At 34.9% G+C, this 24,827-nt stretch overlaps 1 protein-coding gene across 1 annotated transcript in view; it reads right to left on the bottom strand.

Annotated features, from left to right (window-relative positions):
• The window catches only part of LOC127831182 (dedicator of cytokinesis protein 3-like), a 168,526-nt gene that overhangs the window by 129,593 nt on the left and 14,106 nt on the right, over positions 1-24,827 (bottom strand). Inside the window, exons 2-8 of the mRNA XM_052356175.1 lie at positions 12,298-12,393; positions 10,037-10,077; positions 6,792-6,847; positions 4,938-5,034; positions 1,694-1,842; positions 1,200-1,320; positions 32-210 (exon numbers count right to left, since the gene is read on the bottom strand). Of these exons, the coding sequence (XP_052212135.1) occupies positions 32-210; positions 1,200-1,320; positions 1,694-1,842; positions 4,938-5,034; positions 6,792-6,847; positions 10,037-10,077; positions 12,298-12,393 (739 nt within the window). The remainder of the gene's footprint in view (positions 1-31; positions 211-1,199; positions 1,321-1,693; positions 1,843-4,937; positions 5,035-6,791; positions 6,848-10,036; positions 10,078-12,297; positions 12,394-24,827) is intronic.

Below are 24,827 nucleotides of genomic sequence, written 5' to 3'. Positions count from 1 at the left end.
ATACGTGATGCAGGACAGATTTACAACATACGTGATGCAGGACAGATGCCCGTCCTTGACCTGATACAGGGATAGCATGGTCTCCGAGGGATCGCCCACATTACAACCAAAGTTGTTGAAAGAGATCAGCAGGTGATGGGTGATTATCCCCAATTCCGCTATTACTTCCCCTTTGGAGGACTTCTGCCGCTTGGTGGCCTGCCGTTTCGGCTAAATGACATGAAAACAAAAAATTACGGCATGACATTTGGTCTAAATGGCATAAAAAAAATGAACTTAAATAAAAGACATTTTAATTTTAAAATTTGTTTTCTCCAAATGATAACCAGGTTCCTAAAAGCCATCTGAAGATTAATTAAAAATGCGGCTGGTTCAAATTCAAGCAAGTATGTATCATATTTTTTGGCTTCAGGTAGCATAACAAAAATTTGGTATTACCTGGAAAAACTGCTTTTTAAATTTTACTTTTACAATACATGAATGTGTAAACTTCAAAACAGTTCATTGACAGATTTGTATTCATTGTATTTATAGTTGTGAAGTAAAGAGATAGTACAAATTAAATTAATCACAGACAAGAAGTTTACATTATTTCCATTTGTACTCAAACTAAAATATTTTATTGATATACAAGATATATAATTGCAAGAACCCCCCCCCTCCCCCCAAAAAAAAATAATTTTAGATCAATATGTGGTTGCCATATAAATTTTGAGAAACCTAGTAACAGGGCAAATCTTACACAGCAAAAAAGTGTCTTTTGTTTAGAATTTTTTTCTTTTTTTAAATAAATAAATAAATAAGCAAATAAGCACAGTTCTTGAGAAACATTAATCATCGGTAAATGATGTGATTCCTGATTCTGATGTCATTTAGGGTATATGATTTAAACAAACGAGCCTCTATCTGGGAAAACAGAGCTTTATGCATATGCAAAAAGTGCCAACCCACAGGCTTATCTGGGACTACACTTTCCACTTTTATGGAATGTTTTGTTTGAAGGAAATCTCTTCAAAATGAAAAATCCAGACTAGCGGAAAGTGTCTACCCTGATTAGCCTGTGCGGACTGCACAAGCTTATCTTGTTCAAAGGAAGTTATAATACACAAGCTAGTCTGGGACGACACTTTACGCACATGCATTAAACCCCGTTTTCCCAGGGCGAGGCTCAAATGCATTAAATGGAGCTGGAAGTGCACCTTGTCATCCTGGGCTATCTCGGCACTGTTCATATGAATTCTGTACAGGTTACACACGCTGCAGCAGTCAACATCCACTTGTTCACCATCAATGCGTGGAACCAGATCGATACCCAATTTACTAAAATTAAAATAATACACACATGCATGATGTCCGCAGACACACCAATTATCATTTATTATCAAATAAATTATCAAATACTTTAATTTTTTATTTGTATTTTATGCACATTCAAATAAAAAAGCAAGGCTATTGTTAATGTCTCCAAAGCATCAAATTTATACTTAGCATGTTCAATACATAATTTTCCCTAATAAATCCTGATAACAATGAGATTAAATATAATAAAATTATATATAATCGTGCATAAATATATACTAAGCCTCACTCTATAACCGGAAAACCGCTTTGAAAATATCTTTCCTTTAATATATAAATGAAAAAGATCAGTACACTATGGCAAACAATTGGAACTTCTGAATCATTCACATACGCATTTCCCCAGTCAATTATGCTGACTATATCTCTACGTATATCTCGAGCGTCTGTGGAAGACAGGGTATCATTCATGAGCTGGCTCCGTAAGTTGATCAGTTCTTCAACGTTCTGTCTCACCTTCGCCAGTAGAACACTTTTCTCACCCTAAAATTTATTGTTTGATTAAATTTTTTGTAACAAAAGAGAGACAAATATAAGTAAATGGAATCAACTTAATATCTATATGGGACAGGTGAAACTTGCTCTGTGAATATGATGCGTATTGCATGTGTGTAAAGGGTTGACCTAGATAGGGTGGGACGACCTTTTACATGTCTGAAAAAAAAAACAACAGTTTCACAGAGCCAGGCTCTATTTTATTTCTCTATGGTTTATGTGAAATGACAGAATTTAATGATTCTGTGCTGAATGGGACTTATTCCTGTAGAAAAAAGATTGGAAAGAACCAGACTATTTGAAAAATAATTCTCTTTTAAAATGATTATCCTAAATACTGTAAAATCATTATTACAAGTATTCTGGGAAATTAATTTTCGTTGGTTTTGTGGGTTGGCTAATCCACAAATTTAACACAAAAACATTGGAAATAAATGACAGACACAAATTCCTCTTTTTTTCAAAAATCAGAATCCAAAAATGTATGTGTCCTTGAAAAGTCATTGTTTAACCACAGAATTTAATAAGTGATTTTGCAGTAATACTAGACCGTATGGCTTATACCCCATTCACAAATAAGTAACTGCCACCTTCCAGTTAGCAGTTTGCTTTTCATGCTGAAACAACTTAAATGAATACATTAATTAATTAATTAAGTGAATAACAAGAGCTGTCTCCATAGGATGACATATGCCCCCGATAAACACTTTGATAGAAGTTATGAGCATTTTTCGAAACCTTAACACATTTTTCGAAACCTAAACGCAGACCCTAAGTTCAAGGTCAAAGGGGTCAAAACTTGTGTGCGTATGAAAAGGCCTTGTCCATATATACATGCATACCAAATATGAATGTTACATCTGAAGTGACATAGAAGTTATGAGCATTTTTTAAAACCTAAACGCAAAGTGTGACAGACAGACTATATACTCTCCTTCCGGGGAATAAAAACTGGGCCATCTTTTCGTGGGATCAGAAAGATTAGAAACATGTTACCAGGATTCTGTCAAAGTGCCGGATGGCATTTTCTTGCAAATATTCAGTGGCTGAAATTTTGACAGAAACGCCAGAGGTGGTAATCATGTGACAAACATGATGGCAATGCCCAAGCCAAAACAGGTATCTTTCTCAGTTTTATATCCTTTATTACTTGTTTTAATTGTTTAAATGCAGCTCACTTTCCAGCCATATCAGCAAGAAAGTGATACTCTATATCTTGACTCACTACACATTTTCAAGCAGGAGCTGTAATTTTTTGACCCGCTAAGAAATTTTGCGGCGAGTCAAGTCAAGATATAGAATAAATATTATATACAATATAATCACTTGCTTGTCAATATGGCTGGAAAGTGAGCGGCATTTTAACAATTAATAAAAGTAATAAAGGGTATAAGCGGGGAAACAATTGCTGTCTCAGCATGGACGTCGCCATCTTGTTTGTCACGTGATTACCCCCTCTGAGTGGCATTACAAGAGAAAGCATGTTACCATGGGCAGTTATCATTTTAAATACAATTTCAATACAGGCGACAGGAAGCCCCAAATTTGTCGGGTGAAGGCCAGGCAAAATGTAAATAAATCATTTGCACCTGTCAGAGTCACAATTTCATTGCTGCCTTTCAATGCCTTTTAACTTGGATGGCGTAATTTTGTTTCTGTGACCTAGTGATTATCAGTGGTCAAAACATATGTAAACTAGAGCTTTGTCACAGACGTGACAAATACCACCACATACCGCATTGACACATAATATTTTGCATGTCGTCTTCACAAAAAACAGCGGACACCATGCTCAATTTTTAAAACGTACTAAGTGACCCCTTGACCTAGTTTTTGACCCAGAAAGGCCCATGTTCTAACTTTGCCTTAAGATCATCTCCATAAAACTTCTGAATAAGTTTGGTGAAGATTGGATGTAAACAACTTGAATTAGAGAGCGGACACCATGCTGAATGTTAAAAAACGCATTAAGTGACCCCGTGACCTAGACATCATATAGATACAACTTCTGACCAAGTTTGGTGAAGATTGGATGAAAACTACTTAAAATAAAAAAGCGGACAACATTGTGATGTTTAAAACGCTCTAAGTGACCCCGTGACCTTGTTTTTGACCCATCATGACCCATATTCAAACTTGTCCTAGACATTATCAAGATACAACTTCTGACCAATTTTGATGAAGATTGGATAAAAACTACTTGAATTAGAGAGCGGACAATATGGTGAGGTTTAAAACACACTTAGTGACCGCGTGGCCTAGTTTTTGACCCGGCATGGCCCAAGTTCGAACACATCATCTAGTTACAACTTCTGACCAAGTGTGGTGAAGATCGGATTTAAACTACTTGAAATAGAGAGCGGACACCATGCTCAATGTGTAAAACGTACTAAGTGACCCTAGTTTTGGATCTGGCATGGCCCATGTTCGAACTTGGCCTTCAAATCATCTAGATAACACTTCCAACCAAGTTTGGTGAAGATCGGATGAAAACTACTTGAATAAGAGAGAGGACACCATGCTGAATGTTAAAAAATGCACTAAGTGACCCCGTGACCTTGTTTTTGACCCGGCAAGGCCCATGTTCAAACTTGGCCTTAAGATTATCTAGATACAATTTCTGACCAAGTTTGGTGAAGATGGAATGAAAACTACTTGAATTAGAGAGTGGACAACATGCTAAATGTTTAAAACGCACGAAGTGACCCGGTGACTTAGTTTTTGACCCGGCAAGGCCCATGTTCAAACTTGGCCTAGACATCATGTAGATACAACTTCTGACCAAGTTTGGTAAAGATCGGATGAAAACTACTTGAATTAGAGAGCGGACAATATGCTGAATGTTTAAAACGCACTAAGAGACCCCGTGACCTAGTTTTTGACCCGGCAAGGCCCATGTTCAAACTTGGCCTAGACATCATGTAGATACAACTTCTGACCAAGTTTGGTGAAGATAGAATAGAACTTCGTTTGTGGGGGTATAAAAATATTCCAGGAGGAAAAGGCCTTATCTAAAAGACCCTATGAGGTTAACTACTTGTTTCTTCTAATAACTCGATCTACTCTCGAAGCATAATACCTACCGTAGCTAGCTGTTTCCACATGTGACTCCACTCCCACAATACGTATGACACTTCCCTTGCCATGTGATCTTCTACAGGCTTCACTGTTTCGTACAACCTAACACGGGAATCAAGACTAAATTAACAAGGGCTGTTTGTAAAACATGCATGCCCCCCTATATGGGCTATAAGTTGTAGTAGCAGCCTTTGTGTGAATATGTTTTTTGTCACTGTGAACGGTGGTGGTGGTGGTGGTGTTGGTGGTGGTGGTGGTGGTGGTTTTGGTGGTGGTGGTGGTGGTGTAGTAGTAGTAGTAGTAGTAGTAGTAGTAGTAGTAGTAGTAGTAGTAGTAGAAGTAGAGTAGTAGTAGTAGTAGTAGTAGTAGTAGTAGTAGAAGTAGTAGTAGTAGTAGTAGTAGTAGTAGTAGTAGTAGTAGTAGTAGTAGTAGTAGTAGTAGTAGTAGTAGTAGTAGTAGTAGTAGTAGTAGTAGTAGTAGTAGTAGTAGTAGTAGTAGAAGTAGTAGTAGTAGTAGTAGTAGTTGTAGTAATAGTAGTAGAAGTAGAAGTAGTAGTAGTAGTAGTAGTAGCAGTAGTAGTAGTAGTAGTAGTAGTAGTAGTAGTAGTAGTAGTAGTAGTAGTAGTAGTAGTAGTAGTAGTAGGAGTAGTAGCAGTAGCAGCAGCAGTAGCAGCAGCAGAAGCAGCATTACAATACCAATACTTAAGAATGATCAAATGGGAAAAGGTAACCTAGCACTGGCAGTAAATATGGGGCTCATTTACAGGTCAGATTTGGAATCTCTGCTGTAAAATGAGATTTTGAATGAATTAAAGGGAGGAAAATCTGTAATAAAAAGGACATGCATAAACCATAGTTGTTTCCCTTGTTTGAACCATGCTAAATCCTTATAATGCCTATTTTCAATAACTCTGACCTTCACATGTGACCTTGACCTTTGACCTAGTGACCTCAAAATCAATAGGGGTCATCTGCGCGTCATGATCAATGTACCTATGAAGTTTCATGATCCTAGCCCCAAGCGTTCTTGAGTTATCATCCGGAAACCACCTGGTGGACGGACCGACATACCGACCGACCGACCGACATGAGCAAAGCAATATACCCCCTCTTCTTCGAAGGGGGGCATAAATATCTAATCAAAAACAGATATTGTTTAGCATTGCCTATTATATTGCAAGCAAATGTGTAAAATTTTGATGAGAAAACTGGCAGTCTGTTAAGGCTAATAAGGGACTATAATTTCTGGCTAGACTAGATTTTTGTTGAAACAAATGTTTTCCTTAAAACAAAAAATTCCATTTAAATTGAATAAGTTTATCAAGAACACATGCATTAAACACTGTTAAATAAACAATGAACAAATAAAAAATGAACAGCTCTCTGGCAGAACGGGACTAAATGCATGTGCGTAAACTGTCGTCCCAGACTAGCATGTGCAGTAAGGCTAATCTGGGACAACACGTTCCGCCTTGACTTAAATTTCATTTAGAAGAGACATTAATTGTTTTTTTAAAAAGCCATTAAAGTGGAAAGTGTCAGTAACCTGTGTGGACTGCACAGGCTAATCTTGAATGACACTTTACCCACATGCATTATAAGACTTATTACCAAGAGTGAGGCTCGTACCATAAAGAAAACGAGCCTCACCAGAACCAAAGCCTGCGAATTTGTCTATCTGCACAATTTCAAACTTCTCTCAAACTCTTTGGTGCAAATCAGTACTTTTGTATCAGGAGAAAAGTGATACATGAAATGAGGTTCCCCTAACAGGCTTAGGTCTTGCAAATTTTAATACCTAATATAATTATTTATATAATTAAAGAGGCGTTTCTTATCTAAAAATTCTGTTTCTCTTACCCATTGTTTTCCACTGTACATTTCTTGATGTGTATTATTGATGCTGGAAATATACCCTTCAAAAGAAAACATAAGTTCAAGTCGAACAATAAAACAAAAGCAATGCCAAGGTCATTTTAGAGTGTCTGACTTTGCCATGCAGACCATATTTATAATATGCATCTAGGATGTCTTTTTATATAAAAGAGAAGTGAAGACTTCTAAATGTATTTGAGCAAACACATATTGAAGGATGAATTATTTTCATAAAAAGCAATTTTGAAACTTCATGTATAATTAGTCTTTCTTAATACCTTATTTTAAGTATTTCATTTTTTAAATATCAAACATTCTAGTTTGAGTAATAATATCAAACACTGTACATGCTGAGCATCATGGAAAAAATGGGTCTCGTGCCGTATGAGGCCAGGGTAGGTCGAGCTCTGGCTGGTCAAGAGTAACCTTGTCCGCCAATGATACCACTAAGCCATGCATGACTTTATAGCAGACAGGGTATGTGGGAATGCGCAGTCCAGTATTGAGCTACGCTGCCTGCATATAGCACAAGACCAATTTTAGCTCATTGAATTCAACATGAATTCAGATTGTGCTTAAGTTTGTAGCTATATGTATACTTGACACATTTTTATTAAAATTAAAGCAATTGTGAGTGTATCATATAAATATCAATCATAATCCCTTTAAACATGGATAAAGAATAAAAGACCTTTTGTCTTACACAATTAAATACACCAATGCACCAAACACTATAAAAGGACACAAGATTATCAGTGAAAAAGGGGACCCCATGATGTCCTTTTCCATTTAATAATTATGGATAAATTGTTCATAAATTGGCAATTATTTCCCGAAAACCCCACGGAGTTGAACAACATGACAAACTGCATGGTCGCAGTGGTGTAATGGATATGGTGTCCGCCTAGCAACCAGAAGGTCACGGGTTTGATCCCTACAATGGGAGCACTCTTAAGATCTCCCACAAAGACACAAAGTACTGGTTCTAGGCCCAGGAAATGGACTCGATCGCGTTTCAATAAGCCTGAGGCTTTCAATGCAATGGAGCTAAAATAAATAGGTTTAAAATAAACTGCATGTCCACCCAGTAGGGCTAGTGCACATTAAGTTTCATCAATTTGGGTCGTTAGAGTCCCTGAGATCATACACAGAACTGTAAAATTAATAGAAAATGTCATTTCATTTATCAAAGGGCAAATAGTCCATGAAAAACTATTGGGATGTTGCATGTGAAGTGCCATTACATTCAGATAATTAGTGTCTGGTATCTGTCACAGAAAGCAATTTTTACTGAAAGTGTAACAACTTCCTATGGAAGCCTATAAATGTTCATCAAAGCCTGACCAAAGTCTGATATAAATTCCTGAGAAATCGCACTGAAACAAACATCCATTTTAAAATGTCATTAATAATCAAAGGGTAATAACTGTCTCAACAAGAGCACCGCATAACAGGTGCCACGCTCGGCTGCGAAAGCTTGTCAGGTTTTTTTTTTAGAGGTCACATTGACCTTGACCTTTGACCTAGTGACCCAACAAGAGATGTGTTTGTCAGAAACACAATGCCCCTTACTGTGCCACTTTAAAATAAAATTTCTATTTATCATTTGGCAAGTATAGACACCATCTCCCTTTAAAGCTTTATTACTTCCCTTGGATTTTGTCCAATCCAACAGGGTTGGGGGGGGGGGGGTCTGTATACAGTCAAAAATGACCAAGTCAGACATCACTGACAACCAAGGCCTGTGGTTTATCAAAGAGATCATAGCCAGAATTTTTTTTTTTTTTTTTCTTTTTCATAAAATCATAGCCAGAATTGATCATGTATCTATGGACATATGTCCACAGGTATGTAATGAACATCAAAGAAATTATAATTATGTCATTTAAAAAAAACTTTGACAAATCAATCATTTGAGTTATAAATAATCAAAATAATAAATCTGTACAGTAACTGTGAAAAGAACTTCAATTCTTGGTAAGAAAATATATAATATGAGATTTATAATCATATAAATTACTTCCCTTGAAAATAATTGTCTCTAACAAATCTCTATTTTTAGTAGCAAATAATTAAAAGCCACTACCGAGACTGTGATTGACCACTAAAATGTGCAGCTCCATGAGATACACATGCATGCCAAATATATAAAATGGCTATGTTCAATATTGAATAATTTTCTCCCTTTTTAAAGCTTATTACTTCCCTTAAATTTGTATTTTTTACCATAGACCGTAAAGGATGACTTTGACCTTTTACCACAATGTGTTTGCCAGAAACACAATGCCGCCTACTGTGCCGCTTGATTTCTTTAACAAAAATATATACGTGGGCAGGTCAGATAACTATGTCCATTTAAAGCTTATTACTTCCCTTGACTTTGTTTTTTTCGACCCTAGACCTTGAAGGATGATGTTCACCTTGAAATTTTAGCACTCAAAATGTGCAGCTCCATGAGATACACATGCATGCCAAATATCAAGGTGCTATCTTCAATATTTAAAAAGTTATGGCCAATGTTAAGGTTTTAGCACGACGCCTACGGCGGACGTCGGACGACGAGCTGGCTATGACAATAGCTCGGGTTTTCTCCGAAAACAGCCTCGCTAAAAATCATTTTACTGGAACGATCCAACAGGATGCCCTTGTCCACCATATAAGGATGCTGCATAGCAAGTTTAGATCACATTTGCATCATTTGAGTCTGAGATCTCACTGGGAGGGTTGAAGACTCAATCAGAAAATGACATTCATAATCAAGGGGCAAAAAATCCATGAAAAATCACTGGACTGAAACGACCTGCAATGATACGCATGTCAACCATATAGGGATGGTGCATATTGAGTTTCATCAAATTCGGATCTTAAATGCCTGAGATCTCAATGGGAATTGAAAAAAGAACATATTTATAATCCAAGGGCAATAACTAACTGAGCAATCATTGGACCATTGGATGTTGCAATGCAAGTTTCATCAACCAGAGAACATAAGTGTCTGACATCTCAGGAACTAAAAAGAGCGGAAAGGCCGACATCTAGAATGATCAAAATGAATATCACGATAGACCCAGACCAAAAATGCTTTAAAAATTAGAAATCAGACAGAGAGACGAAGCAGTGACATAATGCTCTGCCCTTTTGGGGCCCATAGTTTTACTATCACAAGTTATATCTCCATATTCAATGAAAAGTTGTTGGACATCAATGTATATTACTAAAGTTGTAAATACCACTTTTTCTTTGTTCTTCATGGTTGTACCTCGATACCATGCTGGAAAACAAGAAAACAACAGAATAACAAATGTTTATTTTAAGTTTGTTTTTTTTAGTTTACAGTAAGTTTAGTTAATATGTGAGTGGTATTGGGTCAATATGTTTGCCATCACATGAAAAAGTAACCAATGGCTAAATGTTTAAAGATGGCTACAGTTTTATTATCCACAGATAACTTACAACTGACCATTATTAGTGGAGAGTAAGCAATAATATCCAATAGATAAGCTATGTCTCTACTCTTAAAGTTGTGAATTTCGTTCCTTCAATTTCCTCAAAATGTGCCAAAGTTGTTCAATCTTGTGCAATATTTTAAAGGGATCTTTTCACGGTTTGGTAAATTGACAAAATTGAAAAAAGTTGTTTCAGATTCGCAAATTTTCGGTTAAGTTATGATATTTGTGAGGAAACAGTATTACTGAACATTTGTCATGGTCTAATATAGCCATTATATGCGTGTTTTGACGATTTAAAAACCTAAAAGTTATAAAGCGTTGCAACGCGAAACGATTGAATAATTTGGAGAGTTCTGTTGTTGTCATTTAAATTTGTGAAACTACGAAGATTGCTTATATAACATATAGAATACGCATCTTATGTATGATTGGCAGGATAGCTCAGTTGGCTAATGCATTTTTACTTCAGGATTCCGGGGTCACTGGTTAGAGCCCTGCTGCGGGCTACTTTTTTTTCCTTTTTTAAATTTTAGTTTGGATTTTTTACTGGAGCTTTTAAAATTTAATGTTTACATTTATCAATATTAAGCATTTAATGACAAACTTCAAAACATGCCAAAATCTGTGAAAAGGCCCCTTTAATTAGTTGATCATCAGGGCTTGAATCTAGGTATTAAGTTTGAAAGGCCTATTTTTCAAAAGTTGGATATTCGAAGTCTGAAGAAATTTTGGGGAAGTTTGTTCTATACTTCCATAAATGTTATTTGGAAGTACAAGGAAGACTATTTACTTTCTAGATTTGAACTTTCATGTTTTGCATGCCTATTTGAGTAGGTTCTATAAAAAGAATGACAGTCATGGCTTAACCAAACAAAAATGCACAGCTTAATTTTTTTTATTTGTATTGCCATGGTTTGTATCATATTGGAATACATCTATCATGTTAAAAAGAAATCTTCATAAATGTCATGATTTATGACTGATGTCTCAACATAAAAATACTTGTCCTTTATTTATTTTTGAAAAACTTTATATAAAGTGCGTCCTTCAGTTATTGTGTAATCTTTAAATGGGCCAACATACCCATATATGCCTGACATCACATAAATTTACTTTTGTTTTCAACTGATTTTCAGTAATAGTTTGTACATATTGCATCAATCTAAAAACAGTGCTCGATGCGCACACAATTAAAAACTTTAACCAACGTTATAGACCAATAAAATTTTGTCAGTTGGTATAAGGCATATTTATAGAAATGTTATAGTACAAATACTATTTAAGAATGATATTGTATCACATAACATCATATCAGTTTAATTTTAACAAAAAACGTTTCACTAAATTGTCATATCTGATATGTGAGCCAAACACTTCTGAGTTTGATGGAAGGGAAGACAGCACGTTTTTTATAAACACGTTTTTGAAATGCTGTTCATGGATAAATTTAAGACAATTAAATGACTATACATGTATTAGGCAGAAATACAGTAACGTTTTCCGTTATATAGGACAATAAAAAAATAGTGAAGGCTTTCCAAATTACCTAAGGGATTTCAATCCAAAATATAATAGACTAATATGAATTTAGGAATTACTTGAAAACCTGCAATAACGTTTTGAGATTCTTATAGGACAAAATGGATGTTTTTGTGTAAAACAGATGTTTGTTAAAAGAAATTTAACTGACCTATAAAAATGAAATGAAATACTGTTGAAAATGGGCCTTGGAAAAAATCCACACAAAAAATATTGTTCATGTTAATTTTGGCTTTGATTCTTACTGGTTGCTCCAGAAAACTGGGCTTAATGCAAGGGCATTAAGTTTTGCCCCATATAAGCCTATGTGATCTGCACAGGCTAATCAAGAATGACACTTTCCATCTAAACTGGATTTTCTTTTAGAAGAGACTTCCTGTATAGACAAAATTCGGAAAGTGTCATTCCTTATTAGCCTTTGCAGTCTGCACAGGCTAATCTGGAATGAAAATGTATGCACATGCATTAAGCCAATTTTTAACAAAACGTCGTTATATTCCTACCTGTGGGTCCGGATCCATACTTCTCCAGAATATGTACGGTGTCGCCCACCTGAATAGCCAAAGATTTGGACTGGTCTCCTGCATAGTTGCCCACCGCTGTAAGTAGAAACATACTAAATAGAAACATTCTGGTTTGAGCATTGATGTCCATGGCTGCAAATAGAAACATACTGATTTGAGCATAGTTGTCCATGGCTGCAAATAGAAACATACTGATTTGAGCATAGATGTCCATGGCTGCAAATAGAAACATACTGATTTGAGCATAGATGTCCATGGCTGCAAATAGAAACATACTGATTTGAGCATAGATGTCCATGGCTGCAAATAGAAACATACTGATTTGAGCATAGATGTCCATGGCTGCAAATAGAAACATACTGATTTGAGCATAGATGTCCATGGCTGCAAATAGAAACATACTGATTTGAGCATAGATGTCCATGGCTGCAAATAGAAACATACTGATTTGAGCATAGATGTCCATGGCTGCAAATAGAAACATTCTGATTTGAGCATAGATGTCCATGGCTACAACTAGAAACATACTGATTTGAGCATAGTTGCCCATGGATGCAAATAGAAACATACTGCAATGAGCATAGTAGTTCAGCACTGAAAATAGAAACATAGGTCTTTGAGGATTGTCTTTGCTCATGTTCTGAGCAAGTTTCATGAAAACCTCTAGAATGTCGACTAGGTTTTCTGGAAAACTTCCCAGCCCCCTTGCAGCATGTTTCTCAACCAACTGAACCATTTCTGTCACAGTCTAGATATCATTTGGCAAAATGTTCTCAGCAAGTTTCATGGTGTGACTTGTAGAGTTCACAAGTTTTTTTAATGTAATTTTACATAGAAACCTAGTTTTTTACTTCAGTTTTAAACTGGACCAAGGTATATAATCACTGGAACAAATGTAATGACCAATTGTTATGAAAAATGGGCAATAAATGATGCCTCTAGCGTGTACACACAGTTTGTATGCATGACAGACTACGGACAATTTTTTTTTTGTAAAAAGGGCAAAATGGACATGTTGTTCTCAGATACAAATACTGCTTAAGGCATTGCGTTGAAGCTGACAAAAATAAGATGACCAGATTTTAATACATGTGTGTGTTTCATTGTGATTTCTACCAAATTGACCATTAAGCAAGTCCCATATAGCCTGAAACCTTTTTGACAAGAGGTCAACAACAATAACTTCATGTATCCAGTGAAAGAAAACAGAGTGCTTCTCTAGTATTCAAATAATGTCAACACCAATATTACTATTAAATTAACATAAATAAGCAGTGTTATTCACCAACCTCAATGAATATATACATTCATATAAATTTAAAATATTTAATGACATTCTTCTAAGAATGTGCATGTTCATTTGCTAACACTTATTATTTGCTTTGTAGACTGACATTTACTGTGTAAATTGAGTGGTTAAATTCACATTTGTATGAAATGGTAACTATTAAAATAAGATATACTGTTGTAGCAATATTATTGCCGACAAATGTTTGATAATTTGATCTTCACTACAGAAATTTTTTACTTTCTGATAATCAACTATTTAGTACCATTATAATATGATATCCCATCAATCTAATATTTTCAGAATATTTGTTTTCAAAAGTTATAGATAAAAGCATAACAAAACATACATGGACGTAAAGACTTCATTATGACGTAAACATGTGACAAATCTGCAATCAACATGCATTAAGCATGTTAAAATTAAAGTGTAAGTTTAATTAATGTCCTTATCATGCAACTTCAGAGTATAATCATGACATGAAATTGTAATAAGTAGACAGCTAAGCACGCTCTTGATGCTTATAATCATAATGTAAACATGCCTGACAAGCAATTTATCCTCTATCGTCGGCTCCGTGCGAAAATGTCGTAACTAGGTTTTGGCGCTAAAACAGGTTTTGAAAATATCACGGTGATGATGAAAACCCGCTTTCCGTGCGAAAATGTCTAACCTCCTAGCCAACCAGGCGCTTAAGCAATAACCATGTGATTATTTGGGAATTTTTCATTGGATGCCGTACTTGTCCGTCAAAACCTCGTATCTCGATCTGTACACAGTGCGGATGATCGAGTTTGTGTAATCTCAATTCATTTTGGAAGAACAGCTAATGTTAGTATTCTTAATATGTGTTGTATGTATTTAATATCACTTATTCACCAAATGTTATTGTATTTGATGGAAAATTTGTTTAAAACATGAACATGTACATTGTAACATGTGTGCCCTGTATAAACAAAAATATCGAATACATTTTGCATGCTGTATCTTCTTTTTTACTCGTAAAATAATGAATTTATTTGATTCAACAGAGAGAATGTCTATAATTGAAGATCTGTAGTTTTGGGTGTTAAAGTGAATATAATAATGAAGTGAAAATCTCCTACTATCAACAAAATAAACGAGATACGACCTTTTCGCACAATGACTTTGTGTGACTTAATCGCTAACAGATTTGTTTGTCTTTTTGTTTTCTAACATGTGTATACATTTAAATTGTTAATTCTACATATGTATGCATCAGTCTGTTTGTAAGGTCTCGGACATCTTTTGATATTTGCTTAATATATCACATAACTATTACATGGTACATTACTGAAGTCTGAACACATTGTTGAAACAGAAACTTAAATCTTACTTCAGGACTTAATGTGTCGCCATAAAGTAGGCTCTCGTATTTCATAATCTTTTATTTTTTCAGGTACATGGCTGTTTCAGATGGCTGAACTCAGGTAACCTACCCGAATTCATTTTAGTTCAAATATTTCGCTCTCTCGATCCGCATGAACTACATCAAAGTATAGTATTTACAAACAGCAGATTTCATGAAATAGTACATACTATTTCAATTTTATGGAGGCACTTGTCTATGGAAAATCAGCTTGAGATATCTGGGATAGATTTACAAAACATTCTGAAACATTCGGTCGCATTTTTAGAATTTCTTATTCCGTGTGCTCAATTACGTTTTCATTCCGCAAATATAGACTGTTTGTTTGTCTCTGTAATGCCAGACGGTTGTATTGGTTGGACCTCACTGAGTGTACATTATCAACTTTGTGTTCCATTCCGTGTCTACCAAACATTGAAATACTAACTCAACATATTTATCTTAGAAATTACAGAATGGTATTCAGTGGAATGGACGCTGTCATTTTAAGAAGAACAAATCAACCCAACAGACGTTAGGCTAGACACAAGTGTAAAAATGAAGTGCAAATAAAGTAGTTATTACCGTACCTTAATACTTATATATATACATTTGTAAATGGTATAAATGTATAGAAAAGCACATTATTTAAACTGTGGTTTAAACGTTCCATGGGTTCTTATTATCAAATTGACAGCATGTAACCTTTATGTCAGAACTTCTTGCTTGAGAATCTGTATGCTTTAAGAGAACACTTACCTTTTGAACCTGAATAATAACAATTTATTCCTGTACAAAAAATCTGTTTCAAGGAAGAACATTAAGTACTATGACCCTGGTACATAGATTTATGGGGGGAAAATAAGATTAAAACATCATATACAATTGCATTTCGCTACAAGAATTTAGCCCAAAAACATTTTCAAGGGTACTTCTTTGAACAACTCAGGTAATCAGATTTAAGCAGAGATTTTGCTTTTCAAAAGGCAAGTATTTGCAAAACATAATACCAAAAGTGAAAACTATACTCTGTGGCGTTACACGTATCCTTACACAGGGTGTTTAGAATTCTGGAAGAAATACTTTTTGTCATATTTTGTCTCAGTATAAAAGTAGCATTTCAGAGGTCATTAGAACCCAGAAAATTGCTTGTTTATACATGTGTATGGAAATTGCTTTACCCCTTGAATGTCTATGTCGGATAATTCTCAGTCTTTGGGCACATAAGAGCCTGTCGGTACAAGCGGTACAAGCGGTGAACTCCTTGTCAGCAAGCATCAGTCTGCATTATATACTCTATTGCCTGTGATCTGAACAATTGTGAACAATTAAAGGTTTTCTATTCACATCTTAAATCAGTTTTAGGTCATTGAAAGTGTTATCAAACTTTTTTTTTCTAGATAAGTTATCAAGTGCTCAAATAGAGCTGAAAATCGTTAGTTAGTATTGTTAAAATATCATGAAACATTTTATCATAACATGTACTGACACTTTATTGGCCATGTAATATTACTGGTGACATACCCACCACATTGAAATCAGAGTATGCAAAATCACAGACGTTTCATATGTACCTAACCAAGCTGATAAAGTCAATCCCATATTGTAGCTACCGGTATCTTAGTTTGAAGTAAATGTTCAAAGTCAACAATCTGGCCTAAGATGTTTCAACAATAAATGATGTTGATAACCCAAAATGTCCTATTGATGTTCTAACATTTAACCTGTTTTTTCATGTCAAGTGATTTCATGCCATGATATCATTCATATAGGTTCTCAAAGGGAGGCCCATTTTTATTTTGCCTTGTTCCTAAATTAATTTTAAAAAAGTAAACAAAAAAGGGTCTCACTTCACTGGAATCAGGCTCAAAAATTGTGAAACAAAATCATGACCTTGACATTATGACAGGAATTAATGGGACTTGTTTTAAGTATACAAACCAAGACTTATTTTTTTAAATCTTTTCAAGTTTGTGACAAAATATTATATTAAACACGTAATTTTGAAAAACAACAACAATAGTATATGGTTGCATCAGACAATCCTTAAGTTCATGCCTATAAATGGTAATCTTTATTCCTCAAATACCCCTTCATTTACTTCTTATCTATACAAATCTCAAATTAAATACCATGTATTTTCTTACTTATTGCAAACAAATGAAAGAAGACTTATATAATTTTCAATACATTTTCTGTATTTGGCAAAGCATGAGGACAGGCTAGTGTCTGCATCAAACATCATAAACATCAAAATGATAAAATAATTCAACAAATGCATATTAAAACAAGAGCTTTCTCCATCGGAAGACATATGCCCCCAAAAAATGCTTTTTCGAAACCTAAACACAGATTTCGAAACCTAAACGCTGACCCTTAAAGTTCAAGGTCAAGGTAAAAGCGGTCATTTTTGTGCACATTGAAAGGCCTTGTCCATAATATACACATGCATACCAAATATGAAGATTACATATGAAGTGATATAGAAGTTATGAGCATTTTTCGAAAACCTAAACGCAAAAGTGTGACAGAGAGACGGGCGGACAAACAGAGGGATAGTGCAATCACTATATGCCCACCTTTGGGGGCATAAAAACATGTCATTCATACACATATACAATATCACGCCTATTTTGTTTTTCATCTCCAAGTTAACCAATACCTTAGTTATTAATAAAGTACAAAAAAGAAATCAAAGACAAACTTTGAACAATCTTTATAGTTCGATTGTGTCCAAAGCTGAATGACGGAAAACTGCCAAACACACTCTCTTTTTTTTTCATCGTGCACACTTTCAGTATGCCCAAGCGTTCTTATTCATAAACTCAAACGATGAACATTATATTACCCATTGACAAATACTGAAACAAGACAATTAAATAATCACTTGAGACATTTAAATGGCAGGAAATTCAGATTCATGTACTTTATGGGCAACTGTTTTTGGAATTAAGTTCCTCATGGTGATCATTTGTGCTCTATATATTAAAATGGGATTGATTCATGAAACTTCTAAGATTTTTTGTCTAATTTTTTATAAATCCTAAATCTGCATTATCTGAGGGCCTTTTTGTGCAGTCTATAGAAAACATACTAAAAGAAGGTTTGAGTACGAACATGTAACTAATCACTTGAAAAAAATCTTCCTTATATGATTGTTTTTTCAACAATACCTAACTAGAATAATTAATGGTAAATATACCAGTACTGGTACTAATAATGTTAACCAGGCACAGCAGAAACAGTTGCCATCCATCTGGGCGTGTTAATATGAACTGTAATTGTAATATGATCACCATGTACTATGAAATGCATACTATAAGTGGCCTCATTTACCTCACAGCACAAGACAAGACATAAAGTTTCAATATTGAATAACTAGAACAGCTTTTTAAGATACATTTTGACTAAAACTTGACACTTTGTGAAACATTTCCTTCATACAGAGTTAAAGGGGCCTTTTCACGTTTTGGTAAATTGACAAAATTAATAAAAGTTGTTTTAGATTCGCAATCTTTCGTTTTAGTTATGATATTTGTGAGGAAACACTTAAACTGAACATTTACCATGGTCTAATATAGCCATTATATGCATCTTTTGATGATTTAAAAACCTGAAAATTATAAAGCGTTGCAACGCAAAACGATTGAATAATTTGGAGAGTTCTGTTGTTGTCATTTAATTTTGTGAAACTACAAAGATCACTTATATAAACTATAAAATACGTCTCGTCTACATACTTGGCAGATCATGGCCGAGCGATCTAATTGGTTTTTACTTCAGGACTCCAGGGGTCACTGGTTCGAGCCCTGCTGTGGGCTACTTTTTTTTACCTTTTTTAAATTTTATTCTTGATGTTTTACTGGAGCTATTTAGGTCCAATGTTTACATTTATCAATATAAAGCATTAAATGAAAAACTTCAAAACATGTGAAAAATCTGTGAAAAAGACCCTTTAAAGTGATATTATGGGCAATTTTCACTGTTGAATTGAGCTGAAAAGAATTAACAGGTCAAAAGAGTTAGTTAAAATGTGGTTACTGACCAATTATCTGCAACTCATCTTGCTACGAGTTGTTTATATAAAATATAAATTGTATTCATTATTTTACATTACTGGTGAGTCCTCTAAGCCGAAATTATCCGTAAAATAAAATAGTGCCTTTGTGTCATATGCACAAATCTGCACTTAAACTAAATTAAGATGCACATCGTAAATCGAATCATTTCTGTTGTCAGTTGTCAAAACGAAAGTACAGTTGATATTCAAATGCATTATTTTTCTCTTTCCGGGATATTGTTTTAGTATGTTGATGCTGCATTAACAAATATACATGTATATGAAGTGAAAACACCAAAAATAAACAACGGTTGCAGTAGACACCTTTAAACTATAAGATGCCCATAATATCACTTTAAACAAATTAAAAAGTAATTTATTCTCTTTTAGCACAATTTTTCTAGTTTCTGAAAGAAGCAATCCATTTAAAATTAATAATATTTTGTAAACAAAATCAGTAATTGCAAGCTTTTCCTCTTTACAATCAAATTTAAGGAGCTTGCTTTAGCAAACAGCTTTCTTCTGTGTTGTTGGATTTAGTAATAGACGAATCCACAAATTTCATTTATGATCAAAGAAATGTGCAAATTATCTAACCACAGCATATTCTTGTCAGTTACCAGTACATTATTTAAAACAAAAGAGCTTATTGACAGTAAGTCCAATTTGGGAAAAAATATATACTTTTTCCATTTGGAATGGGCCCCACTACCGGACACATATTTGAATGGAAAAAAAACTCTGATCTGTTAACCCTTTCAGTGCGGGAACCGAGTTTTAAAGGCCTTTGCAAACAGTTTGGATCCAGATGAGACGCCACAGAATGTGGCGTCTCATCAGGATCCAAACTGTTTGCTATTCTGATAGTATTCTTTGAAAAAAATCGAAGAAAATGCTAATATTAGAAATTCTGCAGACGACATTTTTGCAGACGACAAATTTCCCAGCATGCAAAGGGTTAAGTAGTTCATCCCTTCACCTGTGTACACAATCCAGTTCAGTCTATTCTTTGACTTGATTATAAGGAATTTACTTATATTATAGACTCAAGAAATACAAGGTACTAATGCACAGCTAGGGTTTATAATACCTGATCAAATATACTGATTGGTACAGTGGACCTGCATTAAAATGAGCTTCTGTGCTATTTAAACTATTTATCACATTTTCAACAAAAATATAAATTTCTTGTAAACACATTATCCCTTATTCTCAAAGTATCGACCCTGCTCATTGTATAGTGTCTTTGAAAAAAAAAATCAACAAGCAAATCCGTTGAATTGATATCTCCCGCCAATCTGCTTCTGGACACAAAAGTATTATATTTGACACTCAAAAAAGCATTTTTTTCAAGATACAAATGGCCATTACTCCGTTATTAATAGATGGTGTACAATGCCATTTAGCTTGCATCATCACCTTATCCATATAATATACTCATACCAAGTTTCAATGAAATCCGCCAAAGCACTTCCAAGATATGGCTCTGGACGGACGGACAGAAAGAGGGACGGACGGACAACGCCAAAACAATATCCCTCCGCCTATGGCGGGGGATAAAAAGTGCTGAACAGTTAATGTTTTTCGTTTTTTAGAAGTTTTTATTTATTTGCTGTTTATTAATGACTGTCATGATAATCTTTCTCATGATTTCTGGTTTTGACATTTGAAAGTAGGTCATGTTTATTCCAGGTGGATTATGATTATACATAATTGTGTTAGTTTGTTTTTGGTTTATTAGTAGGTTTATCAAATGTTGAATAAGCTGTTTAATTGTGAAAAAATATAATAATTTAAGAAAAACAAGAAAGATGAACAATGGTTTTGTTTTTCCAATAAAAAAAAATATATAGACAAAGATCATGCGCATCAAAGTTACAAACCTTAGCAACCAATCAGAAGGGCCAATATTATGAGAAACGATGTTCATGATACTGATTACTTCATGGGGCTTAGTCTCGCAAGAATTTCAGCAAAATATTACCAATTTTAATGCAGTTTTGTTGTTATGTCTAGGAACACATAAAACTATAGATTGATGTATTAAACATGTATGTTTTTCAATCTTTTAACTTTACATATTTAGATGTTTTCATTAAGAGGGCCGATACTACGGATACACATGCTTAATGACATACAAAAAGAAAGAACAAATCCCTTTAAAGTATGTTTAAATCCCTTATTATAGATTATTTGTTTTTTCATTAAACATAAGACGTCTCAGTAGCTATTATCTATGAAATTGTTCAAGATAATCATCATTAACATCCCTAAAACAAACAACACTGTCACCAGCAGACGCTCTGCATGATAAAAAGGCTGGGTCAGGAAATAGGCAATAAAACCAAAAAAATATGTGAGTTTCATGTCTCCATTATTGCTGTTAAAACAAGCCCAAATGCTACAACATTTTATCAGATTTTGTCATATTTGTTCTTATTTTTATTTACTTATTTGTAATCAGCTGTTTTTGGCTATTTCCAGCTGAGGCCAAAAGTTTCAATATGTCTTGCATACACCCGTAGCTTCCTTATGTCACAATAGTTATGTGCCAATACATTTTTTCTGAGATCAAAAAATACAAAATTAAGAAAAACAATAGAGGGGGGAGAGTGGAATTTATCACAATTAAAGATATATTTCAAAAAAATAAAATAGACCCATACATATTGCATAATAATATTTTTATTAAAATGTATTTGATATAAGAATGTAGAATCCATAGAATCACCGTAAAACTGCCTGCTGGTTTCCCCCCAATTTACAGTATGCAAACTGTTAATTTTACCGCCATTTCGTAAACTGTTTCAAGGGTGCAAATACATTTTATAAACGCATGCTAAGCTCTTGTCATCATGTACATCATATATGTAAGTTTTAAAATCCTGAATTCTTATGCATATGATTTGATTAATAAACACTGATGATGATCTTAAATGCGTATGTTTCTATAATTATTCAGAAGTGAATGTAGAAATGACATTGCAATCCCAGTGCTTGCATTTCATTAAGCTGATATACCATTAAAAATATTTTGCTGAGTTTTTAAGTTTATATATAGTTAAATTTATCGATTTAAAAACATTTTGTTAAGAATGTGGTAAATTATTGTGCATACAATCTTTCATTCCTCTTCAGTTTTTATTGTAGTGCATGCACATTAAGCCAAATGTGGCAAACATTATTAAATCTATTAAGATGTCAGACTGACACAGTGACATCTAACCTTTATGAATATAATGTATGGGTACACCATTTTTGAGTTGTAAAACGATCATAAATAACAAAAAGGAAAATCACATAAAAGAACAGATAAATTTCAAGCCAACAAAATTGGTGCTCTTTTTTGAGGGAAATTGCAAAAAATAGGGAAGTTGGATCCAATAAACCAAATATTTACAAAAAAATGCCTTAAAGTTTAAGTGTAACAGGTTACCTTACTTATTGCACATTTTCTTTTTTTCCTGTATACAAAAGTGAAGCTTTAAAGTCATTTCATGTCCAATTAAAAAATTTGAATGAATTTGAAGTAAGCTTTTATATAAAAAAAACACTCTTCGATCATTACTATTTAGATTTATCCTTTAATGGTTCCATCTTTCTTTCACCAAAATGGACAAAAGCCGTATTTTTAAAGAGGTTAATGTATCATCAAATTGTCAAAGCAAATGACCTTAAAGAAAAGACGTTCAGCTGCAAATCAGAAAGAAAAGATGATTATTTGTTCAACAGCAACATTGTGAAACATTCACAAAAATATGCAAAAATGAATGTCAGAGGCAGGTTTCCATTATAATAATTAAACTTTGTAAACCAAATTTATACAGGCTTTTACAGCAGTGTTTTTTTCCCACCATTTTGGGAATGGAGCCCACTCCCTTTGGATTGGGAAAAATCGCGGCGTTTTGACCAAAGTTGGACAATTAGTGGTGTTATTTTAGTGCTAACAAATGCTTCAAAAAGGAGAATAAAAGTGTTTCAAATATTAAATAATTTAATAAAGTGTTACTTGTAGAGCTGGATGGGAAATTAACTAAATGTTGATCTAAAAACAAAGGTTTTTTAAACCTTGAATTGTGAATTTTTAGCTCCCATTTGGGAAAAAAATATACTTTTTTCCATTGGGAATATGGCCAATTACTGTACCCAATTTTGAAAAAAACAACACTGTACAGACATTGTGTTGACTGAAGGCTGCATTCTCAACACAACCTCCATACGTCAATTAAGGTGTTTACCACAATCTCAAATATAGTACTATGTTAGTGCTCCATAAGAACCAGATGTTAAAAAACCCAAGAAGTATGTTTGAACAGTGCCAATCTAAAGTTATCTGAAGTATTACTTCTTGATTGATATAATAATTTATTAATTAATAATAACTATATTAAAAAGAATAATATATTTTTGGATCTATGTTTAAAATGCTCTAATGATCTAAAAATGATCATCTTAGAAGTACCTCTTATGTGTAGTTTTCAGGTTCAGCCAGGGGATAGCCTCAGACTGCACATGATTTAAAGTGAGCAAGGCCACTTATGAGAAAACCAAGTCTTGCAGACTTTACAGTGGACAGGGTAGCTCCTGACCTTGCAGGACTTTACAGTGGACAGGGTAGCTCCTGATCTTGCAGGACTTTACAGTGGACAGGGTAGCTCCTGACCTTGCAGGACTTACAGCGGACAGGGTAGCTCCTGATCTTGCAGGACTTTACAGTGGACAGGGAAGCTCCTGATCTTGCAGGACTTTACAGTGGCCGGTATCTCCTGATCTTGCAGGACTTTACAGCGGACAGAGTAGCTTCTGATCTTGCAGGACTTTACAGTGGACAGGGTAGCTCCTGATCTTGCAGGACTTAACAGTGGACAGGGCTGTTCCTGATCTTGCAGGACTTTACAGTGGAAAGGGTAGCTCCTGATTTTGCAGGACTTTACAGTGGACAGGGTAGCTCCTGATCTTGCAGGACTTAACAGTGGACAGGGTAGCTCCTGATCTTGCAGAACTTTACAGTGGAGAGGTAGCTCCTGACCTTGAAGGACTTTACAGTGGACAGGGTAGCTCCTGATCTTGCAGGACTTTACAGCGGACAGGGTAGCTCCTGACCTTGCAGGACTTTACAGCAGACAGGGTAGCTCCTGACCTTGCAGGACTTTACAGTGGACAGGTAGCTCCTGACCTTGAAGGACTTTACAGTGTAGAGGGTAGCTCCTGACCTTGAAAGACTTTACAGCGGAAAGGTAGCACCTGATCTTGCAGGACTTTATAGTGGACAGGTAGCTCCTGACCTTGCAGGACTTTACAGTGGACAGGTAGCTCCTGACCTTGCAGGACTTTACAGTGGACAGGGTAGCTCCTGACCTTGAAGGACTTTACAGTGGACAGGTAGCTCCTGACCATGAAGAACTTTACAGTGGAAAGGTAGCTCCTGATCTTGCAGGCCTTTATAGTGGACATTGTAGCTCCTGACCTTGAAGGACTTTACAGTGGACAGGGTAGCTCCTGACCTTGAAGGACTTTACAGTGTACATGGTCGCTCCTGACCTTGAAGGACTTTACAGTGGACAGGGTTGTTCCTGATCTTGCAGGACTTTACAGTGGACAGGTACCTCCTGACCATGAAGGACTTTAAATTGGACAGGGTAGCTCCTGATCTTGCAGGACTTTACAGTGGACAGGTAGCTTCTGACATTGAAGGACTTTACAGTGTACAGGGTAGCTCCTGACCTTGAAGGACTTTACAGCGGACAGGTAGTTCGTGATCTGTCAGGACTTTACAGTGTACAGGTAGCTCC

The sequence above is a fragment of the Dreissena polymorpha genome, chromosome 5 (assembly GCF_020536995.1).
Source record: "Dreissena polymorpha isolate Duluth1 chromosome 5, UMN_Dpol_1.0, whole genome shotgun sequence".
In the NCBI taxonomy this organism is placed as follows: domain Eukaryota; kingdom Metazoa; phylum Mollusca; class Bivalvia; order Myida; family Dreissenidae; genus Dreissena; species Dreissena polymorpha.
Note: the sequence above shows the minus strand (reverse complement) of the source record. Positions and strands in the feature narration are given on the sequence as shown.